The sequence below is a fragment of the Setaria italica genome, chromosome I (genome assembly GCF_000263155.2).
Source record: "Setaria italica strain Yugu1 chromosome I, Setaria_italica_v2.0, whole genome shotgun sequence".
NCBI lineage: Eukaryota > Viridiplantae > Streptophyta > Magnoliopsida > Poales > Poaceae > Setaria > Setaria italica.
Window position 1 is genome coordinate 41,164,115 of NC_028450.1, and position 19,811 is coordinate 41,183,925.

General features: G+C 47.5%; 3 protein-coding genes across 4 annotated transcripts; all 3 read right to left on the reverse strand.

Moving 5' to 3' along the window:
• Positions 1-1,499, reverse strand: LOC101760601 (desumoylating isopeptidase 1). The gene is made up of 3 exons (XM_004954277.3): positions 1,289-1,499; positions 1,066-1,163; positions 1-972 (listed from the first exon to the last, which is right to left on the reverse strand). The coding sequence occupies exons 1-3, from the start codon at positions 1,295-1,297 to the stop codon at positions 288-290; spliced, it is 792 nt and encodes a 263-aa protein (XP_004954334.1). The 5' UTR covers positions 1,298-1,499; the 3' UTR covers positions 1-287.
• Positions 1,500-2,313: 814 nt separating this feature from the next.
• On the reverse strand, positions 2,314-9,654 carry LOC101761004 (phospholipid--sterol O-acyltransferase). Of its 2 annotated transcripts, none has more exons than XM_004954281.3 (16): positions 9,307-9,654; positions 8,472-8,607; positions 7,700-7,844; positions 7,063-7,232; positions 6,896-6,972; positions 6,142-6,355; positions 5,867-6,041; positions 4,789-4,888; positions 4,595-4,689; positions 4,053-4,104; positions 3,900-3,971; positions 3,572-3,740; positions 3,245-3,349; positions 3,077-3,161; positions 2,916-2,998; positions 2,314-2,837 (listed from the first exon to the last, which is right to left on the reverse strand). In XM_004954281.3, the coding sequence occupies exons 1-15, from the start codon at positions 9,547-9,549 to the stop codon at positions 2,917-2,919; spliced, it is 1,920 nt and encodes a 639-aa protein (XP_004954338.1). In that variant the 5' UTR covers positions 9,550-9,654; the 3' UTR covers positions 2,314-2,837; position 2,916. The 2 variants fall into 2 exon arrangements, with proteins under 2 accessions (XP_004954338.1, XP_022679431.1); XM_022823696.1 differs by having other exon boundaries at positions 2,314-2,850; positions 9,307-9,549.
• Positions 9,655-16,187: 6,533 nt separating this feature from the next.
• On the reverse strand, positions 16,188-19,182 carry LOC101762753 (protein ECERIFERUM 1). Its single transcript, XM_004954284.4, has 6 exons — positions 19,054-19,182; positions 17,783-18,838; positions 17,560-17,667; positions 17,053-17,253; positions 16,858-16,956; positions 16,188-16,750 (listed from the first exon to the last, which is right to left on the reverse strand). Exons 1-6 carry the CDS (start codon positions 19,111-19,113, stop codon positions 16,394-16,396), a joined length of 1,881 nt encoding a protein of 626 aa, XP_004954341.1. The 5' UTR covers positions 19,114-19,182; the 3' UTR covers positions 16,188-16,393.
• Positions 19,183-19,811: the final 629 nt, after the last annotated feature.

Consider the following 19,811-nt stretch of genomic DNA (forward strand, 5'->3'; position numbering starts at 1 on the left):
TGAAACAAAGCGCCAGAATTGACATTGCTCTAGTCTAGCAAAAACAACCACCGAAAACCGATTGGAAGAACATTGATCGAACATTCGTACAACACATAATTAACGTATCTTGTCAATTAATCGCCCATCGGATGGGCAGGTCCGGTCGCAATTAACAACCCAAATGATCTTAACCATTGTCCAGACAGACAGACATGGCGATAATCTACGTTTTCAATCTTGGTACGGCGGCAGCAGCATGCACTTGACAGATTCCCATGAGCTGAAATGCGCCCACAAAGCGCCGCCTAGCCCTGCTGCATGGTGGCGCCGTCGCCGTGGCGCTCCATGACCCGGCGCATCGCCAGCGCCGCCGCCTCGCTGGCCCGCAGCGTCCCGCTCGCCATGATCGCCGCGAACTCCCTCATCACCTCCTCCTGCACCTTCCCCCTCGCGCTCCCGAGCGGGTCAGCTGCAGGAGCGGGAGCAGAAGCGGGAGCGGCAGCTTCCTTCGAAGCCTCAGCCGCCGCCGGCGGCGGCGCGGGCTCTTCCCGCTTGACGGCGGCCTTATCGGGCGCCGACGGCACGGAGACGGAGGCGGGCGTGGGCACGAACTGCGTGGCCTGCGGCGCGGCGTTGTTCCGCAGCGTGGACTCGAGGTTCTGGATCATGGGCATGATCAGCGGGCCCATGGGGCTGGACATGACCTCGGAGGGGAGGTTGAGGATGTACTCGGGGATGCCGGCGCCGACGAGGAACTGCGCGACCTCGTTGCTGAAGTTGTTGCAGTTGTGGGTGAGGAGGCGGTACGTCTCCGCCGTGAAGCGCGGCGCGATGTCGCGGAGGTAGTCCTCGAAGACCTCGCGCGGGACGTGCGTGACGCCCAGCTCCACCACCCGCATCGGCCGCCCGTACGGCGTCGAGCCCGCCGGCGTCGACTGGATCCCGCCGCCGAAGAAGTACTCGTTCCCGTAAACCACCACGCCCGTGTGCCTGTCGGTCGATCGCCACAGGAACAGTCAGCCGAGGTTTCCAGATCCGAGGAAGGGCGAAGGGGAGGATGGGGAACGCGGCGGGCGAGCTCACCAGATGGCCTCGATGGGCTTGCCGAGGAAGGAGGTGGAGAGCTGCCGGGCGAGGCCGTTGCTCAGGTCGTACACGTTCAGCGTAACCTTGTACCCCTCCTGCCGCCATTAACAACCACCACCACCATGTCAGTCAGATCTCTCCCCTCAACCGCGCACGCCGTGGGATTGATTGCGCGTACCCGACGAAGAGCGAATCAAACAATCGAACGAACGGGCCTTACCTCCGCCATGAGAGCCGATCTCCGTGCAGATCCAAGTCGCAAATTCGCAAATCCCTTCAAGAGTCGACGGTCAATAGCACCAAAACGCGTGGATCTGGCGGAACGGGGGGAAGACGAGGGGCTCGATAAATAAAAGCAACGCGGTCAGATAGACTAATGGAGGAAGCTTCTGGAGCCGTCTGGTTGCAGGCGCGGGGCGGGGGAGTTGGAGAAGGAACGGGATTGGGTCCAGCTTGCGGGGGAGTGGGAGGCCAGTGGGCTCTCGCGGACCGTCCGATGGGGATTGGATGGACCGTGGAGGCTAGCAGAGGGAGCTTTCGTGGAGGATTCCAAGCGTGAGACGGAGAGGGCGGGGATCTTCTGGAAGACTGGAACGGGCTCGAATCCGACTCCGACGCGTGGTTGGCGAGCGCACCTGCTGGAATTGTGCTCGTGCTCCTTGAGAATTCCAATCGCGATGACGTTTGACGTGACGCCGTTTTCTGTGGTGGGGCGAGACTGCAGGTCTCACTCAGCTCTCGACCTCTCATGACCTATTCGCTTCAGCTTATTCAGCTGACTTATCAGCCACCAAACAGTATTTTTGTCTCATAATAAATCAACCGTTTCAGCTTTTCAGCGGGCTTATAAGCTGAAGCGGGCTTATAAGCTGAAGCGAACAGGTCATCATGCTCGATTCGAATCCACATCACGATGCAAGCAGTCTATGAACCCGCACACCCCCGACAGGAGACGCAGCAACCGACTGTAAAAAAAATTAGCTTCACGTGCTGTTGTAGATTTATATCCTTCATTTGGACACTTTCATCGGCTCACAGATCAAACAGCAGCGTCGAACAAACTTCAGGATTTAAAGCTAGAGCAGCAAAGGGAAATAGATGAGACTCATGCATCTGCAAAACAAGATCCAGGTACACCATCCCTCAATGCCACAGCTCAAACATTAACAAGCACCACTGTAGCCAGGAACTTTGATATCAAGCAAAGGTGATGCGCGCATTCATCGCGCCAATGAATTGCCAATATGTCGAGCACCGAACACTCATTTTCTGAAGGACACGCCACAATTAAGGTGGTTTGTTGAGAGTACTAGAAAATTTTCAGACTGCCAATCTAGAGAGTAAGATGTCACATTAAGGTGCCTTTCTTGTAAGATACTAAGATGGCTTCATTTACCAGATAGACAAACCCGTGTTTACAGTACACGTCAATGTGATCTCATGGCACCAACAGTACTGGTGCTACAAATGGCTTTTACATGACTACATGGCTGAAAACAAGAACAAAACTATCCACTCTGGGAAGGACAACTCCCATCTTCAGCCCAAATTAGTTATGGGGCGTTGTTCAGCTTGCATATGTCTGCTTCAAAGATCAAGTGTACCAAAATGGACACAAGAGCGAGAGTTGACTCTTTTCTTTTGCTGGGCCCTAATTTAACCTGTTTCTACCTTGCTGAGTAATTTCATCAGCAAGTCAAAATGGGAAATCAAATATCATTCCCATGCGATGCGAGCGACAAACCACAATATTACTTGGTCCAAAACATCTGCATGATGTAACTAGAACATGTCAGGTGCAGTTGTCATCAACGAGAACAAAACGAAATGACAGTAACACAACATACTTCAGAGATACTGTTGAAGTAGGTTAGTTGATGTTTTTTTCAGTCTGCAGCTCATTCCCAAATGGACATCACCAAATATATACCTGGATTTACAGTCACTAAGAAAGGGCCCTTGTTGCCGAAATTGAAAAGGAAACAATTGAAACTGGGTGCAGGCAGACCTGTATTCGCAGTGTTCTGGGAAGCCACACCGAGCCTTTGAATAGTCCCAGCGGCAGTCTTCATTTCTCAGTGGACCTCGGAAAGCTGTTTATACACTTCTGTTAGCAACTTGAAAAGCCAAAGCAGGGCACGACCATTCTGTTTGGAGTGTTCAAATTGAAGCAAACCTTTCGTCACAAATTTCGATTTTGATTCAGGATGCATGTCGTGCCACATTTCAAGCCACAACTCACGCATTAGTACTGGCATCCTAACAATATTCCTGTGATTTGCTGTTAAAATAACTTCTATATTAGTTATTTTCAATGAAATAAGAAACTCCATACACAATATATGCCACAATCTGTAAAATGTAAATATGCATAGTATATGCTAAAATGGAAAGGCACAAAACTTTGTAAGGGGCTCCCTTGCAGCAAGGTGATGCCAAATGAAAGGTACAGGGAAATGTGCTACAGCTATATAAAATAATAATAGAAATTCTAGAATTGCACCTTTATCGAGCTCCCAGACTGCTGTTCTCCATCCTGGAAGACTTTCAGCATCCTCATAATAGGTTATGTACTTCACATGTGGAGCCCTCGTCATGTTAGGTACTATGTCCTGGCCATGATGGTGATCGATATTCATGGTTGTTTGCAAATCAGATCCATCATGTTCTGCCTTAAAAAGGAGTAGAAGATGATAATTAGGGAGGGCAGCTTAATGTTGCGATATACATAAAGTCATTGAGAGTTCTTCAATTAACCGAAACAAATATACTAAGAGCCAAAGCACAAGTTCGCCATGGTGAATCGCACCAACATGCAAAAAATAGAATACCTGTGGAGCCCTTGTTATGTTCACTTTTGGTCCAAGCCAATTCTTACACCATGAGAGGGAGTTGAAGGATACCTGCCATGAAAGAGATATTCATTTGCTTAAATAAACTGGTTTAGGTTGACATGAACTAAGAATTTTATTTGATATACGTACTGTTCCATCACCACTGGAATTGTTGGGCTTTCCAGAAACAGAATTGCCTGATCTGGTAAGAACAAATAATGTTACAAAGGTGCCTTAAGGTAAATAACTAAATATTTATGCAGATAAAATCAATGCCTTGAATGTTGTAATAGTACCAAAAAAAGAACTGTGGGTGCTATGCTGCTATCTAGGAAATAAAAGCTATTAAAAACTTGTCTGGAAAAGGAGAAAAAACAATAACATTAATGAGCCATTCAATGCCTTTCATGCCTGACTCTAAACACAAATAATACTCTTTCATAATACCGGCTAGTGAGTGAACAAAAATCCGTTTTTCTCAAAGTAGCAATAGTTTGACTGAATATTCAATTTTATTCATGAGAACTAATAAAGATAAATGTATAGAAGAACATTTTGGACACACTAGATGAAACAAGTTGCAATTAGATAAATGCTCTCCTCGGCACATTGTCTCACTGACAGAAACATGATAGATATGTGACTAAAATGAGTACTAGTGACTTCTTAAAATCAAGTCATATGATACCTGCCTTGAAAGTAGGGCCCCTTCAAACTCATAAATAACATCAGTTATTATCCAGTTGTCTGGATATGGTTTGCCACTTGGTGCAAAGTAATATCCTACCTGCTTGATTAAAAAAATAAAAGAGGGAGTCAAGGAATGACACTGTAATTTGAAGCAACACAAATTGGTGTAACCAAGAAGTAATATCACCAATCATACCTCAGTCTTTGAATCAATCCCATAAATGCAAAATACATTCTTTATTGGGGGTCTCTCCCAGGGTGTGAGAGGGTTCAGAACTGGATCACCCTGATAGTACCTGAGATCAACAAAGATAAAAATACAAGGTCTTAGACTCTTAGTTACCAGCTAATGATTAAAAGCAAGAATTTGTCTAGTTGGTACATGCCAAATATCATAAGCATAATAAAGCATGAAACTTTGTATTTTGTTTTAAAAGACAGCAGATGTGGGAAATGTGAGACCAATGCCTGCTGGAGATGAAGATCAGGAAGATGAAGATGGCACGTGAGAGGAGGGAAAAGGACAACCCCCTGCTATGAAAGCCGAAGACAAACTAAGTAATCTGGGAAGGGAGTGATGGTGTTCCAGAACTTGTAATGTTTTGGGGATGTTTAGCCTGTTTGTGTTGGTAGACGCTCGAGCCTAGGAATCCTGGGCTATCTTCAGATTGACGTATCTAGCTTGAATCAGGTTAGAAAGGTCATGCGTTTGTCGTTGACACTCTCTCTGTTCCGTTTGATCCCAGACTTTTTGTATTTCCGTTTTGGATGAAATGGAAATGGGACAATCTCGGCTCTAAAAAAACAAATGTGGGAAATACAATGCAGCAGCAGTTGAACACAGGCCTGTTTGATATCTTGCCTGTTAGCAATTTTGTATCTATAGTAGTTAGGAATGTCTTTCTTAACCTCCTAGCCATATATGGTTACTTATGGCTACCTTTTCTGTCCAAGTTCCTCGTAATCTGTTGTGAACTTGCGATCTTTTGTAATCACTGACTACCCCTTAGGAATTATAAATATAGCACCTCGTGGCCTGTTCAGCAGCCATGAGTGGCATTGCTGCTCCTCCCACTCTCTCAACTCTTGCATTGCCTAACCTTGACTTGCAATACAGAGGGAAGGATGCATGCTCGGTTCTCTTTGCTAAAATTCCCTCTGGAGAAGGATGGTCTTGCTTTTGAGGATTGATTCCCCTTCTCTACCAAAGATCTTCTTGTCCACTAACAAGGATTAGTAAAAGGAATCAACCAAGTCAGAAAATGTAGACTTACTTCTCAAGCTGATAAACAAGTGCCTTGCTCTGAGGGTCATAATCCTCTATTGTTTTGAACAAAGTACCATCTGAAACTTCTCTGGCAGAAAATGACAGGAGAGTTGGCTTTCCGCACTCCATGCTTGATGTTATGTTCTCCGTTATATCCATAATGGATGGGTATGCCCCCATATCTGTGATGAAAAAGAGGAACATAGAAAAAAGGCGAACCTGCTTAGTGGAAGAAAAATTCTAAATGTCACATCAAGAAAGGAAACGATTATTACAAAGAACCTCGAACTGAAGGAACCTCGATCCTGACGAGGTCTGTGGGCCAACCAGAGTAGTCTGAAATATATTCTGCTTCATCGCATTGTTGTCTGTGGGGACAACCTCCCTTTCCCTCAAAAAAATGCTTCCAGTAAATATTATCAGCTTTGCAGTATTTTGAGAATGGCATAAGCCATAAAGAAGAACCAAATGCATTAAACATCAATCGTGCTGTGCCCTGAAAACAATGTAGTAAGTCCAGAAATGTAAATATAGAGACCAATAAGATGCACCAGTATGTAACAAGACAAGCAAGCTAAATGGACAATTGTGATAATTAAAAGTCTAGGCACAATGCGAAACTTAATGGTAGTATATGAAGCATAAAATGGTATACTATGTTCAGCGAAACAGTAAGTGGAACGATGAAAGGTAACAAATACCATACATCATGTGAACATCTAGGAGTATATTTCAAAACTATGAGCCGCATATGCAGTCAGAAGAACGATAAAAAGATATTGCCACAATATTTAGAGCATGGGCCAGAAAAAAAAACTTCTTTTAAGTTGAAGGTTTCACACTTACAGAGTTATGTATATGGAGAAGTAAACCTATTGAGTATTAAGAAACAGAATTGTCAACCGCAAAACCATGAATTCAACACTAACTATGTTGCAGAAAAAACAAAAGTTAAACCAGTTATAGTAGAACAGGGCATTCAGTTTGATAAATTATTACGATAAAATGAAACTAAAATTCATAGAGGACAACAGACCTCACTGACTGGAAGACCAAAAGTTGTTCCAGAAAGAACAGCTCTAACTGCTTCAGTAGATCCGAGAAGAGGAGCGCCTAAAACACAGAAAACTGGAAAGCTTGAGGATAAGTAGATAAAAAATAATAATAGTAACAATACATTTATGTTCCTTCCAGTCAATATACCAACTGCAAAGTATGCATGTATATGTTCGTCAAGCCACTGGATGTAGTGCTTCGGAGCAATTTCTAGTTTCAACCACTCCAAAAAGTAGCGAAACACATTATTTCCCATCGAATGAGCAAAAACCAAAGATGGCCCTCCTCTGAGTTTCAAAGCTATTTCAAACGTTAACCTGCAGTAAAAAGATGGTATGAGCATTATACTCCATACTCTTATCATGCAACAACGAATTATCCTTACACCATACATCTACGCTCAGCATGACTAATTTTCCATTGTTTTGGAAAATCGTATTTGCTTCAATAAAAATTGCATGCAAAAGCTTATCATTAGAAACTGGTCTCCTGCAGGTTGCAAACACATGAAATGCAACACACCTTGTATGACTTGTACCAGTAACAATTATGTCAGAGGTTGGCTCGACACCTCTTAAAATTGTAAGGCCAATAAAGAAATCATCATATCATGTATTTAGTTCAGAAGTGGTCACACTGATGCTAGTAGAAAAATGCAAGGTACCTAAAACAATATAAACAGCTGTAGCCTAGGTATGTACATTCGAAACACCAAAAGATCTAGACTCTCTCAGCTGTGAAGAATTTAGTTGCTTCATAACAAGTTGAGGAAAGTGTTACGGACTTTAATTTGTGGAAGTACAGATCTCTCTCCTCGAGCATTGATGGGGGTAGTCTCCAATCATAAGGAACAGCGATAATTGCATTAGCTTCAATGCCAAACTCGACACACCATTTGACCCATTCTTTCCATACTGAAGAGAGAGGACCTGAAACCTTGCCCAATAAAACCATATCAGCATAAGGTGTTTTTCCCATTCTCCTCTTTCTTTCTCCATGAATTAATGAGACTAACAGGAGTACAGGACCAATCCTCAAAATGTATAATGCAATGCCGATGTCAAAGTGCTATTTGGAAACAGACGCACACAAATTCTTTTCAAAGAAAGAAACAAAGTGAAAAAACTTGAAAACATTTCATCCTCGGAAACTATCCCAGGAGGCAGGAACGTTAACAGTTCAATTTGTATAGTATCATCAGCATCGAATTGAACAAGAGCAATTACAATGGTAGATGATTGTACTCATAAATTATTTCCCATTCTGTAGCTTACACGAGAACAAGAACGTGATTCGTTCCTGACCGATACTTTGGTGTACCACCTACGGTCATCAGTTGGATGGATTATCTCATGTAAAATAATGATGCCACGTTTTCTGTTATCATCTCAGCAACTTTAGCTCAAAACTTGCAAAAATGATGTCAAGATGAACTTCATTTCATTTAACATGGAGTAGCCTGACTTATAGTACAAGCTACGGATTCATGCATAACAGATTATTTCTAAGTATTACTAACTCATGGCCAGAAAATAGGAAGTAAGGTATAAGTTTACCTGTTATATAACCAGGGTCCAACTCTGTAATTGCAGAAAGACCACTATCAGGCCTCGACTTGCATTCCGGATGGTCTGTCTGATTATAAGGTTCAAGCAACATGCATTTAAGCCAGCAGTTTACTGCAGAGAAAAGCTGCACCGTAATGAATGTATCAAAACCAGTATATTTGGATATATATGACCATATATATGGAGCAAATTTAGCCTCTATAGTCTACAAACCACACGAGATTTTTTTTAGATATGACAACCATCGCTAAGCAGGTAATGCTCTGGCCTGGTTTGGGATGAAAAAGGGATTGTCATGTGATGCCATCACTTGCATGTGGCTATTCATGGTGGCATACTGGCATTAGATACTGTTAGGTAGTGAATGGTTCCTAGTGAAACTGTCCACACCTGCTGAAGTTAACCTTTTTTTCCCTGAAGGAAAATGGGGATGGAATTCAAGCAGTTGCTGGTTTTGTACGTATCTGACAAACCAGAGGTGTCTCAAAGCTGTCTGTCGATATTCCTTTAATGGCACTCGCATCCAGAGATAAGATGTTCCTGTCCGGTACAAGTTTATCCGAACAAAAAAACCTCCACTCTCCGAATCTATTACTAGAGAATCACTAAAAATAGCAAGCATGGAGACAGACATGCATATGCTTCTCATCACGGGTCCTTCTAGTGTACCAGTGTATCCACATCCCACGAACAAACAAATAAACCAAACGTATTAAGCGAACCATTTGACATACTAATCCCCGAATGGCAACAGTAATAGCACTAGCAAAGCAGTGATCGAATACAACGAGAAGGGTTGGTGATACAGGACAGGGATTTCAACCTTGGCGGTGTCGAGCCAGACGGAGTCGAGCGGGTTGAAGTCGAAGGGCGAGTAGGGGCAATCCAGGACCGACCACGCGCGCAGCTGCGTCGACGCGAACCCCGGGATGATTATCCCCGACAGCTTCCGGTAATCAAACTCCGCGCCGCCGTCGCCTCCGGCCACTCCCACGGCCGCCAGGACCAGCGCCGCCAGCACCGCCGCGACGGCGAGGTCGCCGCGTCGGCGCCGCCGTCGAGGCATATCACGGGCCGCCGATTTGCTGGCCGCTTTTCCGGCTGGAATGGCCCGTGCGCGTTCGGCCGCGCGCGTCGTCGAAGGGGACGGAAACGGGACGGCGCTAGGCGATCTGGGCCGTCCGCTTTGTCCGAAGACAGTTGGGATCTCGTTCTCGGCTTCTCTCGCGGCGTGGGGCCCAAAAGCGAGGGATAGATGGTAGCCTGGGAGTGGTGGGTGCGGGACCCCGAGGAGCGTCTCGAACTTGGAGGCGTGCTGGTCGCCGGAGCCGTCCGATGCCTAATCGATGGTCTAGATCGGTCTAGCTTGTCATCTTCCCGAGGAGGATGGGTCAAACTCCAACGGGGAGAAGTCAGAGTCGGACTGCCAGTTCGGGGCCACTCGGGCGAGCCACGTGTGTGGTGACTGTCCGTGTGTGCGAGTGGGCTCGCAGAGTCAGAGTGAGTCGCTCTTGGGCCTGGCCCAAGTAATTGGTACAGCACCCATAATTTTGCCAGGCAATTGGTGACATTTTTTTCCCCCAAAGGAAGTTTTTTTAAAAAAAGATTTTTTTCCTACATGAAGTTGCAGTGTATATTAGGGCCTGTTTGGCAGAGCTCCACGCAGCTCCAGATCCTCAAAAGCAGCTCTGCTCTAGATTTTTCAGTTTTAGATCTAGCAACTCCACCACAGATCTGCTCCACGAAAACGACGGATCTACCTCTAGATCCATAGATTTGGTGAAGCACCTCGCGGGTGCTCCACGAAATCAAATTTGGTGGAGTTGGAGAAAATTACCCACCACTGCCACTCATTAGTGGAAAATGACCGGTTCGTTCTATTTCTTCTTTCTTCTTCTCCGTGCGAAACGTTGTCGTCCTTCTTCTTCCTTTGCTACGTCGTCGTCCTTCTCTGCCCCGTCGGCGCTCCGCCCGCCCTGCTCGCCATTGCCCGCCGGAGCCCCGCTCGCCCCACCTGCTGGAGTCCCGCCCACCCCTTCTCGCCCCACCCGTCCCACTCGCTCCGCCCGCCGCAGCCCCGCCCGCCCCTGCTCGCCCCGCCCGCCCCGCTCGCTCCGATCGCCAGAGCCCCGCCCACCCCTGCTCGTTCTGCCCCTCGGAGCCCCGCCCGCTCCTGCTCGACCCTGCCGCCGGAGCGCCACCCCGCCCGCTGGAGATCCTCTACGACGCAGTGCCTCTACGAAGAGGAGGAGATGCTCGCGGATTAGAGAGAGAGAGAGCAGCCGCCGGCGCGATGATGTGGAGCTCGAACTCCGACCGCGATGAGCTCGTGGCGCAGCAGCAGGAGCAGCCATCCACGCCCCCGCCAGCGTCGCCACCAGCGTGCCACCGCCCGATGCCGGGCCAATCGTCGCGCCATGAGCACCGGCGTGGTGGCAGCAGAGGAAGAGGAGCAGGAGCTTCCCGCGGAGGTGGAGGCGGAGGACGTGTGGCGTGGGCTACATCGTCGGCGAGACGGACGCGTTGCTGGCTCGCGGTGAGGCCTCGCCCGTCAGAGTGCCGTCCTGCCCCACCCGTCGTGGCCCCACCCCACCCCGCTAGCGTGCGCGAGGTCGCACTTGCCGCGATGAGGAAGAAGACTTTTTTTTCTTTTTTTATTCTGATGCATGGGCTCAAATTGTCAGTGAGACAAAGATAAGAGTGGAGCTGTACCAAATACTTTTTGAGATCTCAGATCCACGATGGAGCAGCTCTATGGTGGAGCTAACTAGATCTATAGATCTGGAGCTATTTTTTCAGAGCTGGAGCTCTACCAAACAGACCCTTACTCCATTTGGAATGATGGAAGAGGGGAAAAATTAGGTGCAGGAGTCCTGCAGACCCCCGCGGTGCAGGATGGCTCCAGATGTGCGACACGTCGATCGAAAAAATATCTGCCACCTTTGTCGCTCGCTTGCGTCCTACGTGACAGCCCTGCTCAGCTCAGCTCGGCTCGCAGGAGGCTCGGTACCTGCATTAGTTAGGGCGACCTGGCACGAATGAGCCCTCGCGCACGTGCCCCTCGAGCTGGCGGAAGACGAGACGGAAAACGAGCCCGCGCCAACGACTCGATTTCCTAGTCAGCAAACAGTAATGTGGGATATTCCACAATCTGAAAAATTGTTAAATCTAAAGAGTGGCACGTGGAAGTGATGTGTACAAAAGAATGACATGTCCATAAAGTATGATGTGATCGTTATCAAACAATATAAATGACTTACATGGTACCAACTGACATAATACAAATACAAATAAAATTATGTTTAACACAACAAAGGTTACATGTTTTTTTGATTTGGCATTCCACCAAAATTTAATTTCTTAATAGCCGGCTGTAATGTGGTAGCTCGATCAACTCCAATTAAGAGATTCGTATATCCTTCTTAGATATAAGGAGCGTCCACGGTAGAAGAATCTGTGTACATATCAAATTGTGGCATATCCACCTTGGATCAATGGAGCAGCCATGGACGAAGATTGTCCATACACATCATTTGCAGAGTTTGGCATCATACTGTTAACATTCTTTTCACCGTCATTAAGATCATGTACCATAGAAAATGAAATTGTCGATAAATAGTTGCATATAACGAAATCGAATATGAAAAATAGATATAGTCCAACACATATGACTTACGGTAAATTGATCTAGATCAGCACCTTCGTATACTTCGTATCTATTTTCTTCTGCAGTTGTTGAATCTTGTCCTATATTCAAACATATCAAGTTAACTATACTAGCATATAATAGATAAAAGCATGTAGTATTGATACATTTCTTTTTACCCCTTTTCTTTTTTTTCCCTTTATTCTTTTCAAGGGAGATGGTCCCTCGTTTACTCTTTGGGTCTTTTATCACCCGAGGAATTCTAAATGATATTTTACCTCTTAACATGTCTGTAACACAGTTAGTTGAAACTAGTGGGATCTCACTGTCTTTTTATTGCATCATGCTTATAGAATTATCTGCTTCCAAGTCCAACTTATCTATGGCATTCTCCAAATCAACAAGAAGTTCTTTGGACAGTGAACACTTCAATGCAATGGATGTCACCTTTCGTGCAATACGTGCAGCATGCGTTTTCAAGCTTTCTTTCTCACATCCTTGTTTCTCAATATAGAATCCTCTCTTTGCATATTTTGTCCATCTATTCAATATGTATTGAGATGGCAACAAGAAAACATCGTTTGCATTGAAGACTTTGAGGGCATGCTTGCATAGTAGACCTATATATGGATATCATATTTTATTAATTTGTATAATAAACTATACTATTGCAATAAAAAATTTTGTACGTACCTATGGATTCGTATTTTCTACAAGCACATGTGATGGTAATATCTGCTTCATTGAACACAACCGTTGCTCCATAATCAGAGTACATATGGGTAACCGTATATGTCAAAATCGACCCCTCAGTGTGTAACAATTTACAAGAGAATGAAAATTGTTCATTAAATTCTTCCTGAAACTCTTTATACATCCAGCTTGTATATGACTCGGTCGCAGTCTTCAAAAGAGGTATGTGTGCAACTGGGCTCTTTTGACGTGATTGAAAATCTTCATCCAACTCATTATTACGAAGACCAGAAGAAACCTTGTCACATTCTTCAAGTAGTTCCGAAATACCTAGTTTCCTTTTCTTGAATACGTTATTTACCTTCGCTTCTTTGAGTGGAGTTCATATCAGCTGTAAATGAGTCACGGTATACAACAGCTCACTTTGTCCTCAAATCATATAGGTTTAACATCCATTCGTTGTCCTTAAGTTTGTACTCACACAACAATTCATCCCACTTCTTGTTGAAGTAAAACTCAGATCTATCTTTATAGACACATCCTTTAAAATCAGGAAGAAAATTCTCTGGATGCTGCTGGATTACATGACCGAGATGTTTAGCAGCATTTAGATAAATATGCCACAAACAAAGACGATGGCTTGTGTTTAGGAATACATAAGCAATTGCACCTGCCATGGCCGCATCTTGATCAGTGAAAATTGTGCTGGGATGCTTACCTGACATTGCTGTTAAAAAGGTTTCAAATAGCCAAACAAATGATTCAATAGTCTCATTAAATAATAATGCAGCCCCAAAAATTATAGTTTGCTTGTGATGGTTGGTTCCTAGGAGCGGAGCAAAAGGCATTTCAAACTTATTAGTCTGAAACGTGGTGTCAAAAGACACGACATCACCAAAACATGTGTAATCCATGATAGATTGACCGTCTGCCCAAAAGAAGTTAGCCATCTTGCCATCTTCTTCATCTATTTGAATGGCATAAAAAAATATTGGATCCTCTATCTGCTTATTTTTTAAGTATTCCAACAATGTTTGGGCATTATTGGATTCTAAGTACTTTCTACGCTGCCGACCAATCTCATTGTTACAATCAATCCGTGAGAATGACACTTTGTCAGCTCCTCCATAAAATTGCACCATAAACTCAAACACCTAGGCTGGCTTCATCCCGCCCTCCCTCATCTGACCAATTAGCTTCTTGTCTGCTTCTTGAACACATCGTTGGGACCTAAGCTTCTATCTTTTATTTGGACTTGCAAGGTAATGGTTGTGATCAAGCACAACCTTCTGCACCAACCAAACCCCCTCCTTGCTGACACTAAAATGAATACGAGCATCGCAATGTGTCCTTGTAGTGTCCTTTGATGACTCAATTTGTCGATGACCTTCACTACTACAAACTATATATTTGAGATAGATACTGCCATCTCTTCGACGCTTTGTGTCGCTCTTTCTAATACTGAACCCAACCTTGCCTGCATAGGTGTTGTACATATCATAAGCTTTCTCCTCGGATTGAAAAGACATTCCAACTTTAGGAACGATGAAATAATTTTTCGCAACTTCATCAACCACATGTTGTACAATGAGTCGAGAATTAAGGGTGCCTTACAATAATACATACTATTATAGTGTCACTTCAATTTGTTATTCGCGTCCCTTCAATTACCGCATCTTGCCCCTGATCACCGCTATTGTCGATCACTCCGTCGTCGCCGCCCGGCAGGGCATGCTCCAATGACTCCGCCTCCAGACCCGACGGCACCATATGGATCGCTCCGTCGCCGCCATTTGATTCTGCACGCCCTGTCGTTATTGTCTCTATCCGGCGCCGCCGATGGCCTCTACGAAGCACGGCATCGACGACGGCCTCTACGCGCCACCCGGCCTCTACGAAGCACGGCATCGACGACGGCCTCTACGCGCCACCCGGCCTCTACACGTCGTCCGGGTCGTCGTCTCCGTCCTGGGATTGTGGAAGGCCCCAGATTCTGCGTCTAATTAGTTAGGGCCCTAACTAATCAGGCCCGGCCCTGGGGTGTTGAGCGGTGCGGCTGCCCCAGGCCCCCAAAAATGGAGGGGCCCATCCCATGTATACATGTAGTATAGGGTATACGTATATACATGGCTGCTGCATGGTTTAGTTCATCAGTTGGGCCAGCCGGCCAGGCCCATAGGCCATAGCGTGAGCAAAAGTAGCATGCCACCAGCAGCTAAATCCACGAGACCACGAACCGACGAACGAATCGATCATGCGCGGATGCACCCTCCGCCTGTTCGTGTGCCCTCCGCCTGTTCACATGCCCTCCGCTTGACCGCTTGACACCTGCGCGACTGCGCCTGACGCTGAACCCTGACGGCCTGACCACCTGACGCGGTGACGCCTGCGGCCTGCCTGCGCGGCTGCGCCTGACGCAGTGACGCTTGACGGCCGACTGGCGTCTGGTGAGTCCGCGAGTGGCGACTCGCCGACTCCTCGTCTGTCGTCTCCTCTACGGCTCCGTCGAAACGATGAAACCCTGATGCAGTGAGTTCATTAGTTCATATCAAGATTCCTACAAGAACGAGATGCCAATCGAATTTGACCTTTGGATGTATGATGTATCATGTATTGATGTATCAATCCTGATCCGATCTCCAGGAACTCGCCTCCAACCGTTCAACGCCGGCGACCGTCCGACACCGACAAACGCCACAGGCAGCCACCGAGCCACGGCCAGAAGTAAAATAGGTAACACAAACTTGCCCCCTCCAATCCTCCATTGATATTCGAAGTTCAAAATTCATCTATGATGTAACTTATATAATTTACAAATAATTTGATTAAATCAATCCAATATGTTAGTGCATTTGTAAGTTACTAATTGTCTTGTTAAAAATTCTAGTGCCCTCATGTCATCTAAAAAGCATGCATCAGGCAGTGAGAAAAGAAAAATGAAGAAATGTGTAGATGAGTTAATAGAATCACAAAAAGAATCCATTGACAAATTTTTTAAAAGTAGTACAACAGCATCAAGAAACCCAGACAAGTTGTTGATAGTTGCCACTGCTTTTATTAGTACAGGCCTCTTTTTTAGTTTCGCTCTGGGCTACCAAAGTCTCAGGACCGGGCCTGTAACTAATGCAGGTACCGAACCTCCTGCAAGCCTTGCGAAGCCTGCGAGCCGAGCTGAGCCGAGCGGGGCTGTCACGTGGGGCGTGAGCGAGCAGAAGGGCCCGGGCGCGCTTGCGAGAGCAGGACGCGAGCGAGCGGCAACGGCGGCGGATATTTTTTCGATCGACGTGTCGCACATCCGGAGCCATCCTGCACCGCGGGCGTATGCAGTACTCCTGCACCTAATTTTTTTCCTGGAAGAGGCTCGATTACATCGGCGACTATTTTTTATCGAAATAACACATTCCATTAGTACAAACCAACACGTCTCAATCCACGCATTACGCTACTGGTAGTTTTTTTCTTAGGGCAGCAATACGCTACTACTTCATCAGCAGCACACACAGAGAATCGATCGATACGCATCCGTTCGCATCTGCACTGCCCGGAGCTCCATCATTTTTTATTACTGCTACTACTTGGCAACGGCAGCGTGGTGGCGGTCGTAGGGGCGGAAGCCGTGTGCCAGGGCGGCGCGCCAGGCCTTGTCGACGCCGGTGACCCTGCCGCCGCACTCGTGCGCGTCCCACTTCTCGAGCGCGTGCACGATGCCCGCCGCGCGCCACGCGCTCATCACCCTCCGCGGCAGCCAGTTCTCGCAGGCGTGGAGGTTCTCGAACGAGCCCGGCACCACCAGCGCCGGGGTGCTGTGGTAGACGCAGTCATCGACGCGGGCCGCGGCGGGAGGGAACTGCGAGTAGGGCACGAAATGGACGCCCGCCTGGGCCTTCCTCTGCTCTTCATCCGTCAGCCCGTCGCCGACGAGCCAGACCTGCAAATGCTTAGATCCGAGAGTTACTGGACATGCAACTTGCAAGGACAGGCTGGAGCAGTGATTACACTACCGGTGATTGCAAGGTAAAAAAAAAATGTAATTACCTTGCTGCTGTAACTGCAAGAAAGAAGCAGGTGCTTGTGCAGTTCTGGGCGCAGCTCCTGCTTCAGGCAGTCATAGAGATCCTTGTCCACAATCTGAACCTGCTTCGACCAAAGGGCCATTATTAGCGTCACGATAAACTACTGTGTGAACCAGTGCAAAGGATCACTATATTGTCAGAGAGTTTCCGCAGGTACCTGGATTTCCCGTTCGCAGAGAGCCGAAGCAAGCACGGTGGAGACCTTGGTCGCGTCTCCCAGGAGGAGCACGTCCTTGGTGCCTTGAGGGATCATGTGGAGAACGGCGGCGACGGCCAAGCTGGTCCCGTCGACGATCTTGGTCTTCAGGTTAGGTTTCCTGATCACGTATAGCTCGCCGTTCCTGTTCAGCTCGTTTTTCTGCACAGACAATAAGCTGTTAGAATCAACTAGCTTTTTTTTTTCACAGCGCACTGAAAATTCACATCGTCTGGGAATGAAACTCTACGCCAATTCAACAGGTAGCAGCGGCAGGGTGGGTGGTTGCAAAGGGTTCAATGCGCTCTGCTACTCTGATTTGCTGCATGCAGCCTGTAACTTTCAGATCGACTTTACTCCTATTATCTGCCAACATGCACGGTAAATCTTGCAAAAAATACGGAGAGTGGGAACATTGAAGACCATTAAGTTGGCACGAGGGACAAGGCAGTGAAGAGAGAGGTGGACCTGGTTCAGTAGACCGAGCGTTAGCACCCTGGCGCCACTTGCTTCCGCATCGGCCACGGCCTTCTCAAGCAAACGCCCGATCGCATACAAACCTTCCTTGGACACATACTGTATGGTTTGGTACCAAGCCATAAAGGGGGAAAAAATAAAGGTCTATTATTTTCGAGCTGAAAAAAGAAACATCCTTGCATCCCATATTGCTGCTTGCACAACTGTACTGTACCTGGGATGTGTATCTTGGGACGACCCATGTCTCGATGTTGAGGCTGTCGAGCCTGTTGGCCTCTGACCTGAAGGTGCTCCCGAGGAGGAGCGAGGTGAGCTTGGCCAGCGCCGCCGCCGCCGCCCGGGGCAGGTAGGCGATGGCGAGCGGCGCGGAGGCGAAGGAGGCGAAGCCGAGGCGGAGGTGGAGGACGGAGTCCGGCGTGGTGAGGTGCGTGAGGTGGACGACGTCGGGGGCCTCCTCCCCCCGGCCGTGCAGCGTGCGCTCGTAGAGGTCGTCGCTGGACTTGTCCAGCGTCCCGTAGAGGTAGTCGTAGAGCGGCATGAAGAGGGAGTAGTTGGTCCGGAACTGCGTGTGGTGCAGCGAGTGGAACGACGGCGTGTACATGAGGTACTTGAGCGGAGGGAACACGTCGAAGAGGAGCTTGGGGACGAGCTCGAAGTTGCAGTGGCCGAGGTAGTTCATGAAGTCGATGTAGACGAGGTAGGCGTTGGCGACGAGGACGGAGGCGGTGCCGGTGCCGACGGTGGTGAGCAGCGGGATGGCGAAGAGGGCGAAGTAGATCACCTCCTCGGCGAAGGGGTGGATCACCGAGGTGATGGGCTCCGTCACGATCGACGCGTGGTGGTGCGAGTGGTACCGGGAGTAGAGGAAGTGGTGGTGCAGCGCGCGGTGGAGCCAGTAGTAGAGGAACTCCACGGGGCCCGCGTGCAGCAGCGCCGTCACCACCAGGCCCTTGGGGTTCCACCACGGCACGCCCTGCGCCACCGGCACCGCCGCGTTCACCGCGTAGAACAGCAGCGCCGTCAGCAGGATCTGGTCGTCCCAGTTCCGCTCCCTGTCCACCTGCTCGAAGTCGAGGCTCTTGTTCACGATCCGGTGCTTGCTCCGGGCCGTCTGGTGACGGGAGACGCTGATCCAGAGCTGGCTGTAGAGGAGACGGAGGAGGAGCACCGGCAGCACGGCGAAGCTGAGCAGGTCCCTCTCCCCGCCGCTCCCGCTCGCCACCACGAACTTGTACGTGCTGCGCGCCGCCCATGGAGCCAGCAGCGCATACTGCATGAAGTTTCATTCCATTAGGCAGAACATTAGATTAATTGTCAGCTACAACAAGTTTCATTCTTCTCCTCACTGCGTGCACAAATGCATGCATGCATGCATGGTGACATTCGATTTGGATTTGACCAGACGACGGCAAACAACTCTGAGCAAAATGCATGCATGCAAAAGTGCGTATAGTTTTTGTGCACAATATAATGCATGGCGTCTACCTTGTAGTTTCCAAGATCATGCCAGGGCCAGCGACTGAGAGGGCCGGGCTTCGTGGCCATCCTTGCTCTCGTTCCTCTCCCTAGCTAGCAGCCGCCTGCCCTTTCAGAAAGTTGGCTGTGAGGTATGTGCGATTAGCACTGCCAAGGGTATGTGTCCATTGCTAGCTTTATATAGAGGAAAGGCGGTGCCAAAGGAGTCGACCGTGCGAGGTCCTAACAGGTAGGTCCTATTGAAAATTACCTACTTTTTTCTATCAATTTAATTTTTTGAATTGAACTGGAATGATATCAGGTCTTGAATTCTAAATCCTAACGGCATGATTAAGTAAAATAATTGCAGCTAATTTCAATTTCAACGTAAGCGCCTAAGAAGCATGCACGTGAGTGGAGTGTTGAAATACAAGTGAAATTGCTCACATTTTTCTATCAACTTAAGTTTTTGGATTGAATTGGTTGGTACATGCAACTCCATAGGCTCTATCGGTGAGAAGTTTTACTACTCCAACAATATGCGCTACCTCATAAAAGAAACTAATAGTGTTGTTCCAAGTCAAACTAGTTCATATTTAAGTAAGTTTACAATAGATCTAACCATCAGTGCTAGAAAAATGACCTCTCGTCCCGGGGCTTAGTACCGGTCGCCTATTGGATAGTTCCCGAGGAGGTCCACGTGACCCCCTTTAGTATCGGGTGGGGGTTCCACCCGATACTAAAATGTGAGCTTTAGTACCGGGTGGAACCTCCACCCGATACGAAAG